This window comes from Candoia aspera, chromosome 2, assembly GCF_035149785.1.
Source record: "Candoia aspera isolate rCanAsp1 chromosome 2, rCanAsp1.hap2, whole genome shotgun sequence".
Taxonomy (NCBI): Eukaryota; Metazoa; Chordata; class Lepidosauria; order Squamata; family Boidae; genus Candoia; species Candoia aspera.
In genome coordinates this window covers 195073691-195092218 of record NC_086154.1, presented here as the reverse complement: position 1 = coordinate 195092218, position 18528 = coordinate 195073691, and the positions used below count along the sequence as shown (strand labels likewise).

At 34.9% G+C, this 18528-nt stretch overlaps 1 protein-coding gene across 2 annotated transcripts in view; it reads right to left on the bottom strand.

Annotated features, from left to right (window-relative positions):
• PIP5K1B (phosphatidylinositol-4-phosphate 5-kinase type 1 beta) overlaps window positions 1-18528 on the bottom strand; it is a 73313-nt gene that overhangs the window by 18117 nt on the left and 36668 nt on the right. For both annotated transcript variants that reach the window (XM_063295111.1, XM_063295113.1), the window contains 5 exons: window positions 16804-16921; window positions 13924-14076; window positions 11792-12091; window positions 770-981; window positions 3-86 (listed from right to left, as the gene is read on the bottom strand). In XM_063295111.1, the coding sequence (XP_063151181.1) occupies window positions 3-86; window positions 770-981; window positions 11792-12091; window positions 13924-14076; window positions 16804-16921 (867 nt within the window). The remainder of the gene's footprint in view (window positions 1-2; window positions 87-769; window positions 982-11791; window positions 12092-13923; window positions 14077-16803; window positions 16922-18528) is intronic.

Sequence of the window (18528 nt, the reverse complement as noted above, 5' to 3'; positions counted from 1 at the left end):
ACCTGTAAGACTGCAAAATATCAATAATGCCCATAAATAGCAGCAGTTTTTCTCCTCTGTAGCTTTTAGCTGGAATGCCTCCCATTCTGATAGAAACAACAAAATAATTGTAAGTCATTGTAAGGCCTACTTTCTAAAGTAACCATAGAAATAAACAGTGTTAACATATTTAAATTTAACACATTAAATTAAAAAAAAACCCCTCTTGATATCTGCAGTGAAAAGGTTGGTATCATATGGTAGGGGCAATACAATTGTTGAAAATGGATTTAAGCAACAGACTCTTCCCCTCCTGCACTTTTATTTACTTCCCTCCATGTCAGACAATTAAGATTATGCATTTCTCTGACATATTTTTCCAAACAGCTGTGTCATAGCACTAATAATACTAGGGATTTAAGGATGTATTTGTTTGCTTTTGTATATATAAAGCACATGGATAAATCCATTGCTTTGTGGCAGAACCCTTTCAGGGACTGAGTGGTGATGAGCTTCTGGGCTAAGAGGCCATGGTCTAACTATCTGGTATCCTGACACTCCGCCAGCAATTGTGCCTGGCATCTTCAGAGGTGAAAGTGATCTGATCTGTAGTGCATTTCGTAGCAGTTCACAGGCAACATTTAAAAAAAAATCAATTTAACCTATCTTTCATTGTTCATCAGTTGAAGGACAGACTGACCCATTTTAGATATAGTATTCAGAACAGAGGAAAAATGTAAAAACATCCAGTAACTTTTTGTTTTCAAAGTGTAGGTTTTTAGAGACTTACGTATTGGTATTTTCTGTGATGACACAATCCACTGATTTTCCTGGACCTTGAATTGACTCCATAGCAGTGGAATAAAGCACTCTTTGTCCTCCTGGGCGTTTAGAATCAGACATGTTTTGAGAAAACTCGCCTTCTCTCTCTTTTGCTGCACTGTCCAAGATGTGAATTCCAAGCAGCAAACTATAATCCATGATTTTAAAGCTTTCCAGCACCTAGGATCAGATGTTTTAGATTGAAAGCTGTTACACTGCAAATGCTACAAGAGTTTATAAGACAAATGTAAATACATTGAATTGATAGACAATAATTACTGAAATTTGATATTCCAATTAAAAAAAAATCAAATCTAAATTTAAGTACCATTCAATTGCCAGGCCCAGAATAAACAGGATTTCCCCATGTCTAAGAACAGTACAGCTTTATTGCTTTCGTATACCCTTAGCAGACATGTCCCTGGGTCTGAGCCTGGTGTAGCAGGTTCTCTACAAGTCAGAGTCAGGTTTTATTCTTGGTCACTAAGATAATTTTCCCTTTTCCAGAGGAACTTGACTATGAATATTCTGAAGATCATGTTTTCTGGGCAGCTGGAATATTCACATCTAATCTGTGACCTCCTATCTGCTTCATCATCAAAAGTGCCAAACAGTCTCTGCAAAGTGCAAATTCTTTTAGGTAATAAAATCCACACGTTCTGAATTTAATGAATAAATTGCAAACAATACATTGATTCATTCTTATAATAGCCAATTTTTCATTTTGTGGCTCCAAAGACAAGAACAATACTGCTGGGTGCTATGTTTCTCCTCTTTCTATGCTCAGCTCTGAATTCCCGGTCTAAGCTGGTTCATACCTGGTTTTTATTGTAAATCGCCCAGAGTCCCTCCTTGGGAGAGAGATGGGCAGTGATAAAGTTTGATTAAAAAACTAAAAAGTAGACATAAGCAAAGTATTTGAAAGAACATCCCTATTCAAAGCATTCAAATAGCTGCATCATTTTGAAGGCTTGGCATGGCTATCTGGGCTTGCGTGTGCATGTACGCCCACTATATTGGTAGTGTTAGCAGAAGCACCCATGCAAGCCTTTTGAAGGACATGACTGCTTTAATATTTTGAGGATATATGCTTTGTTTACACTAGCATATTTGTAAATCATCTCTTTTGAACATTTTCACACCCTGCTAAAAAACTACTGAGATATCATTAGTATAAAAGCATCTACATATCTCCTTTAATTCACTGAATTGCATAATCAATCACAAATACTCTGCATTAGTTGTATTAGTAGCAGTAATTTTCCATTTTCAGCTGAGATTACATTTCATTCTTCATTCTATATTTAATACCTGAAAAGGGGGAATGCAATTCCCTAACAATCTAAAACAATGGAGAGGTAGTACTTCATTATGATGGATTCTCAGTGAAGGAACTCTGGGCTCACTACCAAAATTTTCTTCTAATATAAAATGGAAGCTCTTCATACTAAGGAGAAGCCAGCATTGGACACGATGTAATGTCAAATGTGACAGATATGTATTTATTGTCTTGCAAAGGATTAAACTAGCATTTCTGTGATCTTTCAGAAATCATGGAGGATGGGCATAGTACCAGAGAATTGGAGACTGGCATATGCTGATCCTGTCTTCATATAGTGGGGGGGGGGAGAGGAAACTATAGACTAGTTAGCTTGATGTTAATACTGGGCAAAACTCTAAAACATATCATTAAACGGTCAGTTTGTTAGTACTTAGGAAAGAATGTAGTGCTCGGCAGGACCCAGCATGATTTTATCAAGAACAAGTCAACCTGATTTCCCTTTTGGATAGAGAGCCAGTTCACTTGACCAGGAAAGACAGTGTGCATTGTAAACCTCAGCTTTGACAAGGCCTAATAGAAAAGATGGCAAGGTGATGTGGGGTGCCCTACACTAAGATTAGAAAGATACAGAGATGACTGAACAATCATACTCACAAGTGTACATCAGTAGCTTTGTGTCAAACTGGAAGTAGATGACAAGTGGCATACTGTAGGGCTCCATCCTAGGCTTTATGCTATTTAACATAAAATGGCTTGGGTAAGTGGTTAAAAAATAGGATGATCAAATTCACAGATGACACAAAGATGGGAAAGATAGCAAATACTGACTTCCGTGGGAGGCATGGTAAACTGAAGATGTCTCTGCAAAAGTGGAGCCAATGGCTGCAGCAAAGACCGAAGAACTGATGAGTACAGAGTCCTCTCTGGATAAGAAGAGGACAGGAGATTGCCCATATGTGCTCTGGACAGCTGCTCCTTGCAATGAGACCGCAGGACAGCAGTCTTCCAGGGATTGAGTGCCAGGAGATAAAGGAATTAGCCATCTTGCTCGCAACCGTGCAGCCTTTTAAAGGACATTAAGTTCACAAGCCTCACTTTCTAATCAATTTTGGAAATTGCCTATTAACCATCTTAGAGCTATTAGAGACCTTCAGAATGACAAGTTTGAAAAGTTGCTGGGTGAGCTTAGCTTCAACTCTGAAGAAAAATTAATTACAAGCTTAAGAACTTAAAGATTTTGAAATAATAATTGACTTTTACTGTAAGATTTTGGAATTAATTATAAAAAATTGCTTTTCATGGGAACCAGAATTAATTTGGCTCTCTTGGCTCGTAACAAAGATAAGTCACTTTATGATTTTAGAAACTGGACACTAGAGGGGACTAAAGATTCTAAGTAGAAGGCGAAAAAATACAAGCCTGCTTTTGGTGTTGGTAAACTGGGGCTTACAAAATTGCACAAAATGTCGTAACATGGGACATCTTAAAGGAGATCTTTGAAGAATGGAGCCAGAGATTAGTAGCTACAATACCAAGAGTGTCAGTAATAATGTCTGATTCTATGGATAGATTATGTCCAAAAGTTGCTAATGAGGGAATGACAGATGTGGAGCAAATTTTGTCTGACAAGACAGAGAAAGTACAGAATGTGGAACTACAAACGACAGGCCAAGATAATGATTTGGAAAAGAACGCTTTATTGGATCTACAAAAGAAACGGGCCAAAGTTTTAAGAATTAAAAGGGAAATACAAATGATAAACCAAGAGAATGACCTGGAAAGTGTTTTCTTATTGGATCTACAAAAGATGCTTGTTAAAGCCTTGAAGGAATCTGTGTGATTGGATAAAGAAGAATTGAAGATAAATCAAGTCCTATGACAACATTTGAATGAACTAAAGTGTAAGACTTTAGTAAAAGGAAGGAATGTTAAGTTGGGTTTTTTATCAAGGTTAATATAAGACTTTTTTGCAAAGTTCTGGCAACCCTTTACAGACTTTTTGCTGACACCAGGATTGAAAAGTTGATGTTTTATGGATTTGCTTATAGATAAGGGATGGGATATGGGATGAAGAGACATGTTTGAAACCTTATAGGGGTTGAAGAGTCACTAAATTGGTCAGTATTTGTTGTAATGAAGGTTGGAAGTCACTTATTTATATATTTCCTTTCTTTTTATCATATTTTTTTCTTTCTCTTTTTTCTTGCACTTTTTATTCTTTCTTACTATTCTTTCTTTCTTAGTTTGTATTAGTTTTTACTATTGTAATCAAAATCCTTAGTAAAAATTATATTAAAAAAATGAAAGATAGCAATTATTAAAGGACACAATCAAGATTCAGGAGGATCTTGACAAGTTGGAATTGCTTGCTGGAAGCAACAAGATAAATCTCACCCAGGACAAATAAGTACAGGATCAGAAGGGGAACTGAACTGGGCAATAGTATGTGGAAAGAAAATTCAGTCTTAGTGAATCACAGACTAAACATAAGACACAGTGTGATGCAACTGTGGGGAAAAAAATGCAATTTTAGGCCTGCATCAAGTATAGAGTCCAGAAAAAAAGTAATTGTTTCTTTCCATTCTGCAATAGTGGGGCCAAACCTGGAATGGAATACTGCATCCAGCTCTGAATGTCACATTTTAGAAAAGACAATGATGAACTGGAGCATGTCTAGAGCAACCAAAATGATAAGGAATGGATAAAGAAAAACTTAAGAGGAACTGTTGTATGTGTTGGGTATGTTTAGCCTGGAAGAGAATGCTGCAGAGAAACATGACAGAGCTGTTGAAAATGGGGCAAAATTGTTAGAGTTGTTTCAGAAGACAGGATAAGGAATAATGGGCTTAAATTAAGAGGATGTAGATTTCAGTGTGACATCAGGACGAATTTCCTAATGGTAACTGCTGTTCAACAATGGGTTAAACTCCCAACTGCTTGGGGAGGTGGTAGACTCTCCTTTGTTTAAACAGAGGCTGAATGACATCTGTTGAGAAGCTGTACTGGATTCCTGGACTGGCCAGGGGGCTGGACTTGGTATTCTCCAAGAACCCATTCTAATCCTTATACTCTATGATCCTACAATTTTATGAACATCATACGTAACAATTTTGCTGTTGTTATTTGATTTGCTTCTTTCACTTGCTGTGTCAACTTGACTCCAGAGAAAGGATGTGTCAGTTACATCAAGAGTTCCTGATTTTCTAAAGATTTAATAGCAATGTCTTGGTCTACATACTGATTATATGAATAAGATTAATACTGTGTGTGCTTAAAACCTTGGCGCACCCAATTGCCCCTGTATGCCTACCTATGATACCATCATTGTCCTAAAGAAACCTTGTGTTTCATGGCGTGGTTCTGATATATAGAACCACAGAATAGAATCATAAAATTGGAAGAAAGTAGTCAAACCCACTGCCCAGAACAGGAATCCTCATCCTATTCCAGACAAATGGCTATCCAACGTTTTTTGAAAACCCCCAATGATGGAACCCACAACTCCATTTACGTATGTGTAGTTGCTCCAATTGAATAGTTCTCCGATTGGAACAGAATTCTATACACAACAATTTTCCTAATGTAATGATTAAAAGAATTTCAAACTAAACTATGATATTATGTTATGGTAAAGGAGACACAAACCATATATCTTCACATTTTAGAATTATTTTCATAAAAAATGAAAATTTATTTTTAAATTGATATAGTATAAATGGCCTGCCAACCTTAAAACAAATTATTTTTCTTTCTTTACCAAAAAAAACAAAAACAGAAACAAAAACAAAAACAACCCAAAACCATCTTCCCACATCTTCCCTTCAACTTACACCATGTTTATATTTTCAGACAGAGCTATTACTAATTTATTATTAACAGACGGTTTGTTTTTTCCCTTCTGTGGAAACAAAACATGATTTCAGCATAAAGGACTAACAGCTTATTTGAACAAATTCCGTTCCCAATTGTCGTAAGTCGAGGACTACCTGTATCCTATACTTATAATCAAACAAGCATAAACATTTTTAAAATGAAAACAATTACTATTCCTTACTTCAAGCAAATACTGAATCAGGAAGTTGAGCAATCATTTTTTAGTCTATGATCCTTGAAGACATTTGGTCACATGTCAAAGGATTATAACTGATCTTTATTTTATTAACTATGTCACAAGTGTTCAAACATAAAAAAGCTTAAACTTAAAATGCAAATATATAGAAAGTAAAATTTACAAACACCATTTGAAATACATAAATTCAATATAAAACATATAATACAGTAATAAATACAATTATACTGTAAAATATCTTACTATAAGGAGGTTACAGGTATTTCATGTTTTTATTATGGAACTGAGAAAATATATGCAATATTTTTTCAGATACTTATTTGCAATATATTTTGAGCTCTTAAGTTTCAGGAATTTTTTTTTAATCACCCCTAAATTTCAAAAGCAGAATAAATATACTAGTTCAATAGTCTGAAGAAACTTTGTTTTACAATGTAGATTAATATTTGGTTTGGATATTAACTGAATTTTTTTTGGAAAGGAACCACTATCTTATTTCTTCTTCAACAATGTTCTTTTGAGGGGGACGGGTGGTATAATCCAATCAATCTGCTATGAAGCTATAATCTGCATAAACTTGAGTTTCCTGCTGACACATAATTGCTTCAGGGTTTGATACATAATTCCTTCTACTCTTTCCCTTAATATTTAAAATATTAATAAAAACAGAATTTGATCTCATTCTCCAATAGGGTGGGATCAGAAATGACATATAAGTGGAATGAAAGAGGCAACACATGAAAATAAATGTAATATTCTTTTGTGATGTACGCATCTCCTATTATTTTAATCCAATTTAAAGCATGGAAAATGACTAAGATGATAGTGTTGGAGGTCCTGGTTTGAAAAATGTAGGTTGAAGAGGAGCCTCATAATACTTTACTTTTTTTCTGTACTCTATATAATAATCACTTTATCACTATTTCCTAATGAATCTGAACACTGGAATTTCATTCCTGCCTATCCTAGTCTGTGCCTGTTTTTTTTCTGCACAATTTGCATATCTCAAGCACAAGACATAACTAAAGAATGCTTTGTTTTCAAAAGTTATGAATGAGAAATGAGCAAATTTGGAAATTTGGTAGGAAGGAGGAGGGGGAACAATAATGTGAGAGCTGGACTACACATTCATAATTCTTTGTGTCAGAGTCTATATACAGAGAAAAAAACATCTATCAATGACAACACCGAATTGTGAGCAACAACACTGAGGAAGTAATCTGTTCTCTCATTTATGTATCTATTTATCAGACTGATATATTGTTGTATCACAAGGACTGCCAGTGGTTTAACAGAATAATAAAGTCTATAGCATAAGAACATCCACAGTAAATAATCAATACAAAAATAGAAAATAAAAGTAAAACCACCCACACAATGACAACATCCCAATTAATTTCCTAGAACCCATCAGATTGATGCCTGATTTAGTGTTAACTAGCTTCCATAAGGTTACAACAGAGGGGCATAATCTAGCCTTAAGAAGAGGCTATTCCAAAGTACTATAGTCATTACTGCTATTACTGGAAAGCAACCTCATGAAAATAGGGGCATCAACTAGCAGTTGCTCTCAGGAATGTTGCATTGGATGGGTCAACTCTGGTTGGAGAAAACAGCCCTGAAGGCGCTAGATGCCAAGCCATAAAAAGCTTTGTAAATTAAAACCAGCAGTTTGAAATGCATCCAGCCACCAATGCAGGGCCTGCAATAGTGGTGTAATATCACTGTGGCAACACATGCCAATCCAACAGTGGACTGCTGTGTTCTAGGCCAATTTTCATTTTTAAGTGGTCTTCAATCCTGCCATTTAATCTGCTCTTCTGAACTGTTACCTGGTGATCAGCAATTTATAAAAATGGCTCTTAATTATTTTAGGAAACAAATCATTAAAATCAGTGTTTGTGGGCAAGCAAACAAAAAGTTTGAGAGACAGTAACTTTTATGGACTAATCTGTAAGGCAGTTTTTGCATGGTGCTATATAACACCTTACTTTAAGCTTTCTCCACAGCCCTCTGAGTATCATACTGTAGTCCATTCTAACTGGAAACAATCCCAACTGTCCAGAGAGAATTTTCAAGAGGCAGGCAGAAGAGACGGCTAGGAAAATATCATTAACAGAAAACATACAGTAGATTTATATATGGCCATGGCCATCCTAAAACATATCGTAAATACCAACAGAAGATGTCAGCTAAAATTAGAAAGGCCCTTCACCAAACAACCTGAATTTCCAACAATAATAATTAGATTTGTCAATATTTCTACAATTTGCAAATATTACCTCATTAATAAAAGGGAAATTATGCTTTGCAAATACTTGAGTCCATATTTGTATATTTCTATGGCTCCAGAGAAATAATTAGTCAATGCTTTTTTGTTACACAAATTTTATCCTAAACAGAACTGGGCAGGAAAATATAAATACTTCCTCTAATTTAAGGCAGCATCTCCAGAAACCCATCTATTGCTATTTAAATTCCAACATGGAACAGTAGAGTTCTTTGGGTCCACTAAAGAATGAATGAGTAAATGAACAAAAGAAATGTTCTTTATGTATTACTATTACCACAATCATTACCACATATATTTTAGGATACAAATCCTATCAGGTACTGTGCAATAGCATGTGCGTCTAAACTCACTTAGATGCACTTATATATTAAAACACATCCCCTACATTTGAAAACATTAGACTTGCTTACCCTCGCAACATTTTAGGAATTAAAGAAGAATGACTCAAAAGTATCCAAATAGTGATAATAGAAAATACATTTTGAGTAAGTGTTCATCATATAACTTACATCCCACCCCAGTTTAACAGGCATGGGTAGCTCACTTAGAAATAAATTTTGTAACGTGCACCCTTTTTGAGTAAATATATTTTACACATTTAATTCACATTTTACATCACTTAAAATACTTTGTTTTTAGTGTAGGGCAGCGTTTCTCAATGAGGGTTCCGTGAGAGGTCCCCAGGCGTTCCCTGGGAGATCATGATTTATTTTAAAAATTATTTCAAAGTCGGGCAACTTCACATTAAAGAGGTAAGTTTCATTCTTTATTTTTAGTTTAAGAACACTGTTCATGCATATATACAGGCCTATACATGAAACAAATATTATAATTTTGTAACTTCTGGCTTATATTTGAGCCTGAATGTGCAGGGGTTCCCTGAAGCCTGAAAAATATTTCAAGGGTTTCTCCACAGTCAAAAGGTTTAGAAAGGCTGGTGTAGGGCATTTTTTAACATTCCTATAATTTTTACTACAATTAACCTTTTGACATTTATAAGGGAGTACTGACATATGTCTTCCCAGAATAGACACTTCTATGCATTCCACATAATCACTAATTGCCTGCGTTCATGGAATATTCCTTTCTAGAAACTACAGTGACAAACAATGTCCTTTGTTAGGAAGAACATCTGATGAGCTTGCAGCTGATTATTAGATCATCAACTTCACGCTTGATTTCCAAACAAAAGGTGGCTTCATGCTCACTAACAAGACTTGACACAATACTGCAGTGTGCCAGTAAGCATGGAACTTTGCCAGAAGTGGTGCCTTTTTGCTTCTATAACTGCGTTTCAACCATGTTACTTTCTCAGAGCATTTTTAACCAATAGAACCATATTAAATTCTTTAAGATCCAAGGGGCTGCCATCATGTTGTTTTTATTTTATCACAAATGCAAAAAGTTTGTCATGTTTCACAAGAGGACATTCAAGAGTGCAAATGTCTTTGTGCACCATCATCACTTCCTTAAATTACTCCACATTACTAAAGATTGCTTTTAGGTATGGCATGCATTCATAATCGTATCCAAAACATAACACCTGTGAGTGCATACACACACAGCCAAATTTCATTCTCCTTTTGAAGTACAAATACTCATAAGCAAGTTTCTGTTTCCTACACAAACACAAATATATGGGTACACACACATCTGTAATTAATTCATGTTGTGATGGGCTTCATGTTAATTCCTAGGGAAGTGCTCTCTCTGTAAAGAATGTAGTATGTGAATCTAAAGTTGTTTTTGGCAAGCAATGGATCAAACTTTGAAAGGCAAGACCGAAATATTTTGGCAGACTTTTCAGGTTCTTTCTCCCCTTGGAAAAAAAAATCTAAAGTGTAAGTAAAATTCATAGCCACTAATGTACTGACTAATCTAAATTTATAAAAGCAAGAGAGAGAATATTTAAGCACCTAGATCTTTTATAGAACACTGCCATTTTACTTGAAATGTTCAACAGAAAAATGAAAAATATGGTTCAAAATAATTGTCTTTAGATTTTTTTGTTCAAAGATGCTTTATATGATCAGTTTATTGTATATTTAAAATTATGCCTGTTTTTATCTTCCAAAAACAAACACCCCCCGCCCCCAAATAATATGCGATATCTTTCTGCATAGTCCATCTCAGAGATGAGGAAAAATTCTATTTTTAGCTGTGGCATCCTGCCTTTGAAACAGTCTTGCTTTAATCTTTTGTCACTAAACAAAGATCATTTCCCCCCAATTTTCTTAAATAATCTTTCTTTTACTTTTAACTACTGTTGTTGCTTTCATCACACATTTTATGTTTAATTTATTCTACTTAAGTTCTTAAATCATTTTATTTAAAATTAATCCCAATTATTTTTAATAGTGAAACATATTAATAAAAATATTTATCGTACACACATACACACACACACTGCAGGATTTCAATAAATACTATATAAAGTCCAGGATAAGCAGCTTTATCCCAAGATGAACACTTGTGCTTTAAGTACTAATATCACTTTTGATTTTTCATTCTGTACTCAAAATATAAAACAGAAATAATTTTGTATGTGGGGAAAAAAAGGAGTGCAGGAAAATGGAAATAAATGCCTTAAGGCAGAAGATAATATAACGGGACATTATATGTGGGGCAAAGAAGAGTGTGGCAGGGTATGAGAAGATTCAAAAGAAATAAGAGACTGACAGATGAAAGAAACAGGACATTCCTAATGGAAACATCTGGGATGGGGAAGACAAAAGGAATACAGTGAGGACATATTATTTTTATATCTTGACAAGACAGAGAAATAGTATTATAATGGATAACAAAATGGAATACAACAAAAAAGAATGTCTGTAAAATATTTAGCCTCAAAAGAGTAACCAAATAGCTCAGTAAAAATAGCAAAGTTGGCAAAATAAAATATTGACTCGGGAAAAAAAAATGATGGAGCTTTAAAACCTTGAGAATTATTAGTACATGCATCTTAATTCACACCCAAAAATTAAATAGAAGTGCCATTTTATCTGTCTCTGCTCATAAATACATTCTATTGAATTCAGTGGGATTTACCTTGGTTTGGTGTGAACTAATTTGCAGCACAAGACAAACCAAGCACAACCTTAAAGAATAATAAAAAGCGTCAGTGTAGGAAGCAAATAAAATAAATACTTAAAAATCAGCAACTTGTAGTTCAATTTGGAGGCCACTCTAGGCGCATTCTACTTTGAGAACAGCAGAAAAGTTACTCAATAACACAGGTTTTACGAACCACAGGACAATCCATCTTCTTGCAATGTTTATATAATGCCCTGATAACAAGACAATTATGGCCTGGTAATAGATGTTGAACTCAAAACATTGCACTTACTCGACAATCCCTTTGTAGTGTTTTCATCAGTGCGCTATAGGTTTCTGAGTCAAAGTATAATCCTTCGTGCAAATCTTGTAAAAAATCCAAGTCTTTAAATGTGGGGTTAGACTTCTCTCGTTCTTTTCTGGATGCTCTTCTTTTGTACGTAGAGCCTTTCAAGTCGTAGTTGTAATGCATTTTCAGTGCTCGAGGCAGAACATTGTTCATCACAACTATCCTGATATTAATACCCCCCGACTGAACACAATAGAGGCCATAAAATTTGGGTAGCAGCGTCCTTGGGTTCTGGTTGAGATTCTTAAAAGAAACAAACACAAAAAGCATCAGTGAACATTTGCAGTACAGTATATCCCAGATCAGACTACATGGAAGTAAATATAGACAGGCAAATCAGTTCTATTTCAACAGGTTATGTTTAGACCCACCACTTAAAAGTTTTCATACGCTAATTCAAACATTCTAAACTTCAGTCAGGTGGTTTCAACTCTTAGAACTAAGGCAGGTTTCTCAAACTTTGCAATACCATCCCCACTAAAGTGATAAATTAAATTTGTGCAACCTCTTCAAATAAAATTAATGATTAATTGTGCGTAAGGGTTAGATCAGAAATAAATATACCCCTTTTAATAATTTCATATCTATCTATCTATCTATCTATCTCAGGTCAAACAATAATAGAAACCTGTAACTTTATAAAATGAAACCACCATTGGAAATAAGCAGAAAAATCTCCCTCAATAACATTTAAAACTATTTTTTAAATTGGAATGATGAGCTTGTTTACTTTTGCTTATTCATGAAATCTGGGTTTCATTCTGAAAACAGCCACTCTCAGTCACCCAGGGAGGGGGAGAAAAAAAGAAAACAGGAAGTTCTTTGCCTTAAATTAGCTTCTTTTAAACTGCTTTTAAAATGCTACAGCTTGCAAAACACTGGATGTAAATTGGTCCTGGCACTCCTTCTTCAGGCAGCCACCCTGAGATAACAATCACAGTCCATCTTCTCTTTCCCTTCCTGTCTAGTGCCTGCAAATCCCTCTCCCCAATCTTATAATTTCCTCCTTGTAGCTCTCCTCCCTTCCTCTCCATCTAATTCCCTCTGCAGAGTGAGCAGAGAGGTCAGAATTTTACACAGGAGCCTTCTGCCCTCATTACTCCTTCTTTGAAAAACAAATCAAATGCATTAAAAAAAAAGTCTCCATAGTCTTGTATCAAATTGGTAGGCCTGTCCAGAAAGGATTTGCAAGGGCAACACTCTCAAAGCTTGAGAAACTAACAACTGGAGTAAACAACCTGTGTTTCCTCCTCTTCCTTGGAATATGCCCTGCTGAAGACTGTTGGACCTGTTTCTACTTCCGTAGGGTTTGGCTGTTCCAAGAAGACTGGACTATTCTAAGAGAATAGAAAGGGCCTGAGGATTATATATTCCCTTCACAAGAACAAATTCCATCTCAGATGTGGCTAAGTATTGCTTGTATTAACTACAATGAACAATTATCAGATCTCCCCTCTTATACAGGAATTTCCAATTAGCTTCAAATCCTGATTTTAAGGCAAATTCAATTAACAAGAATGCAATTTAATATAGCTGTTCATGTTATATTTAACTATATCTAAGACAGCCATTAAGCAAATTTTGCACAGGTTTCTGTAGACCAGTTTTGAGCTTTCAATCTGCAGTGGCATCAATTTTAAAATCATTTAAAAAGATTTTTCATACTTAAAAACTGAACAACCAAGGAAACTGTGTTAAGCTTTGAAACAGAGAAAATGAAAGTTATATTTAATAAGGCAAACTTATAATGTGCTCTGTTAGAAGTAAATGATGCAAAGTATTTTATCAATGCAAGTGCAATACAATGAAACAAGATGCAATGGGGTATTGTACAACATGTGATCTATCAGTATCATGTTCAATTATCCCACTTATTAAAGAATGTTTTCCTATTAACTTCTGGTTTTATTTTTTAATTTCACCAATTTCTTATATGCAATAAGACAGGAACACAAATTTAGAGAGAAAAAGCCATTTTTAAAAGAACACAAGCAAGAGTTGAACAAGGTAATTAAACATACACAAATGCATACATAAAAAGAAACCAAATTAAAAAAGGACCTGAATAGATTTACCATGTAGTAGCCAGGCAACAGCTTCTGAAGGAATTCTGCTTCTTTGTGTTGAACCGTTTTGATTATGAATTCATCATCACTAGTGACAAAGAACAAGGATCCACTGGCACCAGGATTGGATAATTCTATTAGCGGTTCACTGCAAATTGAATACTGAATACACAGACAGAAATTTAATGCCATTCTGGGGGATAGAAATATAGAAAGTACTTTATGGAAAGAGGCCAAGGAGACCTTTGTGAACCAAGGTCTTCAAAACACTCCAGACTACTCAACTGTGTCAGAAAAAAAGGTCTAATTAAAAAAAAAACAACAGTAACAAATTCTTCTCCATGACTTCGTGTGCTACTTTTGCCACAACTGACATTTAAATATCTTCTAAAGTGTTATTGGTGCTGACTAAAAAGGCTTCCCTAGCAGGCTTTTTTATTTTAGGACCTTTTTGCATGATTTATTGAAATATACAAAAAGTTTGCAAGAGCATATATATTTTCTTGCACAATTCCTTTTCTCTGCAGTAGAATATATGCAGCGCTGGCCTATTAAATACTCTCCAACAATAAAACAAACTGGAGTTAACTAATACCTTAGGGGGCAAATAGGTTATTATCTTAAGTTATATTTCAAGTTTGCCTTTTTGAAACTGATTTGCGGTTAAGAACAGAAAATCAATCCTCTGTGTGTGATGCTGTGAAAACTCAGGTCAAAACAAACCCCAGATTAATCCTATTTTTTCTCAACTGCAGTTTTGTAAAAGACAAAGATAAATATACTTCAACACAGATTAAATCAATATAAATATTTGAGGTGGCATAGTTTAAGAATAAATAGATTAAATAATTATAAAGAATCCAGGTTAATGTGAAACAATAAAAGAAAGAAACAATGAGTATATCATGGTTAGAACACTTTCTAAACTGCCAATTTGCTCAGTTTTAGCTGATTTATATTCTTGGAAATAAAACAGTATTCCTAATTATGAATATTTCCAAAAATATTTTAAAGTGTGTTCTCAGTAGCCAAAATGGCCATTTAGGTATTCAAATCTGAAAACTGTTATTATAGTTCCTTTATCTAGCAATTTGTTTATTTCATAGTATGAGTTTGATAGACCCTGAAGCTATGAAGATAACGTCACAAGATAAAGTTTCTATATGAATATTATTTCTCTCGAATAAACTGCATATTCTCCAGGTGTACACATTTTATGAAAAGTGAAGGGGAACTCTTAAGCAGCAGATAAAAAAGGAAGCACAATGAAAAATCAAAAGGCGTCATCAAAAATTAAATTCTACAGTCAACATGTAAAGAGTGCACCTGCCATACTGAATGGTTTGGGAAATTCTGCTTAAGAACAGAATCACAGCAGCTCAGATGTGGTAATATGTGCCACAAATGTAGCTTAAGCCCTGATTTTTAATTGCTCTGGATTGAATAAATATTACTTTTTTTTTGGCACTGTGCTCTACCAAAACGAGCACATGTGATATTGCAGGGTGGTGCACTGCTTCCTCTTACACAACTAAAAGATCAATTAAGCGGAATCTTATTTTGGCAGATTCCTAGCTTCTTATTACATATGAAGCAAGAATCATGATGGAAAATAAACCACGAACTGCTCCTAAAGAAGTCAAGAATAAACTTTTGTAATTGGCTTAACAGCCTAGAATTTCTTTTAAACTAAACTTTCTCAGTTACATGTAATTACAAATTAGGCCTATGGTAAAGCTAAAAATTAATTCAATTTTATTCTTCCTACTGGTTACATAGGAGGAAAAAAGGGAAGAGAGGAATATGCAAGGTCAGCACTTTGAAGCCTCTTTCCTGTTTGTCATATACTATTAAATTATGTTTTAGCACTGCAAACAGATGTTTGTTTTTCCTATCAATGCACTTAACACAGTAAATTTCTGTTACTTAGTGATGCATATTTTTATTCCATTGTTTTTTATTCTGTTGTTGTAACCTTGAATGTTAATAAAAAGAATATAATAAAGATGAAATATCTTGGGAAAGATGAAATTCAGAGGTTTTGCCAGCAGTAACTTCACTGGCAATGAAACATCTTTTTTTTATCATTTTGACAGGTTTTGTATCTTGCAATACACTATTTATTACGTGCCATATTAAGTACAAAAGAGGAAAGCTGCACACAGTGCTGAGCTGCAAGCACAATGCAATACTGAAATATACTACAGCTCTTGTAGCTATTCAGAATAAGCTGCTCAATAGGGATCTTATGGGGGCATGTCACATGGTTCAGCCTGCATTACATCTTGCTCCATGCATGTTTGGAGGGTTGCTTAATTTTCTAGGTGAAGGTTATGTTTCCCCATAAGGAAGCACATAGTTAGACAGTTATAAGGAAACTAATGAATTACGTCTCTTTACTAAAATTCAATTAGCAAAATCCACAGGGGTATTTAACTTCAGTTACAGTATTTCTAGTAGAAATAATGACTTGAGCAGCAGCCACACTTCAGCTGGTGAACTATCGACTAACACATCAAATTTTAGGACAAGCAATTAAAAGCTGAAAATGGAAATGGTTAACCAAGAACAAAATTTATGGACCTCAAAAAGTCTTGATAACGTGTGGATCTTCACCTGACCCAATCTGAAAGTAAGTATAGACTAAACTTACTAAGGAATTACTCTTAGTGCTGTCCACCCCCATAAAAAAGCAGATACACAGGTGTGTGAATCAAACCAAAACTAATAAATAATACTAAACAATTCCCTTCACTGTAAAGTGAGGTGCACACCAAGAACATTGCTCAATCCAATCACAAATCGAAGTAATTGATGGCACTGATTCAGAAGCAAAAAGAACTCTTACGTTCTCTATAGTTTGGGAGAAAAAAGGGAATAAATTCTTACCAAGTAGTCATCAGGCTTAATACCAAAAAGTTCTCTGAAGTAACGGAAAGCTAGAGGAGCATAGGTCTTAAATCTAAAGTCTGGATAATGATGAGCAGGAGTCAGATTGCTTCCTTCACTGAGTTGAAAGAGAAATTTAAAATTTAAAATATCATACATATACATATGCATACTGTATGCATATCCAGTACACATACATTATATACATAACTTTAACTTTAATTTTACTAAAAATTGGAGCTTTTTCAGACTCTTCAGAACAGAATATGAAGATTTATTATATTTTTTTATCATTTTCATCCAATATTCTTTTTGAAGAAAACCAATGCCTTTTAAGATGTACAGGATTGTACTGTATACCAGTCAACTAACATCATCATCAGATGCTGATTATTAACATCAGCATCCCATTAACATTTCTCAGTGAAATACTTTCTGAACTTCATTACAATCTATACAGTTTAGAGGTTTGGAGAATAAAAGAGGATCAGCTCTTTTTCAACTATGTATAACTATCAAAATGTCTTGAAAGCTGACATTCATGCTGAATTCATTCTTCATTCTGTTTTTACATTAGTTCTGGTTCTGACTCTCTTTAATTGCTTCTGAATGTTTTTAATAGGATTAATTATTGTCTTTTATTTTAAAACTTATCTTCCCTTTCCTGTTCTCGCTGAAAAGAACTGAACAACATGATGAGATTTTGCAGCTTGTATTATCTAACACAACCTATGACCTCTCAAGGCCAGGAATGTTGCTTCCAAACCTCCCCAAAAGTTGCCACCAAGTTGGAATTAACTTTTTAAAACGGCAAATTTTCAATGTCATGTGTATTGCTCCTGAGCAAGTGGTAGCAAAGCAATCTAGCATAGCCATTCTTCATGCAGCAGCAGCAGTTCTGATTCCCACTAATTCTTACGTTTCTATTTAAAACATATTTTTTCTGAATAAAACTATTTACTTCTATTTCTAGCTTTTACTGTACTGACTGAAGAAAGTGTGAACTATTTAATTGAGCGAGGATTGTCAATACAAATTTTCCAAATATAATTTAATGGCTTAAATCTCATAGGAAAACTTAGCAATAGAGCCCATAAATTTAATCTGCATAATGATACAAATGTCATTAAAAAAAACTCTACAAAAGACTCCATACACTACATTATTAATGCAGTCCCATTTTTGTTTTATGTTATGTGTGAGCCCTGTGTGGTGCAGAGTGGCAGGCGGCAGTATTGCAACTGAAACTCTCCCCACGACCCGAGTTCGATCCCAGCGGAAGCTGGATTCTCAGGTAGCCGGCTCAGGTCGACTCAGCCTTCCATCCTTCCGAGGTTGGTAAAATGAGCACCCAGCTTGCTGGGGAAGGTGACGACTGGGGAAGGCAATGGCAAACCACCCCGCTACAGTCTGCCAAGAAAACGTCGTGAAAGCGGCATCCCCCCAAAGGGTCAGACATGACTCGGTGCTTGCACAGGGGACCTTTTACCTTTCACCATGTTATGTGTGGCTTCTTGTTATTTTTCTTTTTAAGTAAATGGGCTCATAAATCCCAAAAAGTCAAAAGCAAACAAATCACATTCTGGTTTAGCTTGATATGTGACATCTTAAAAGTTGCCTTAAAAGATTTAATTGCTTCCCTGAACTGCTCTGAAACCCTATCTTTTTTTCCCAAAAGTTGCACTTAGAATCATAAACTCTTATACCCAGAAAGTAAGCAAATCC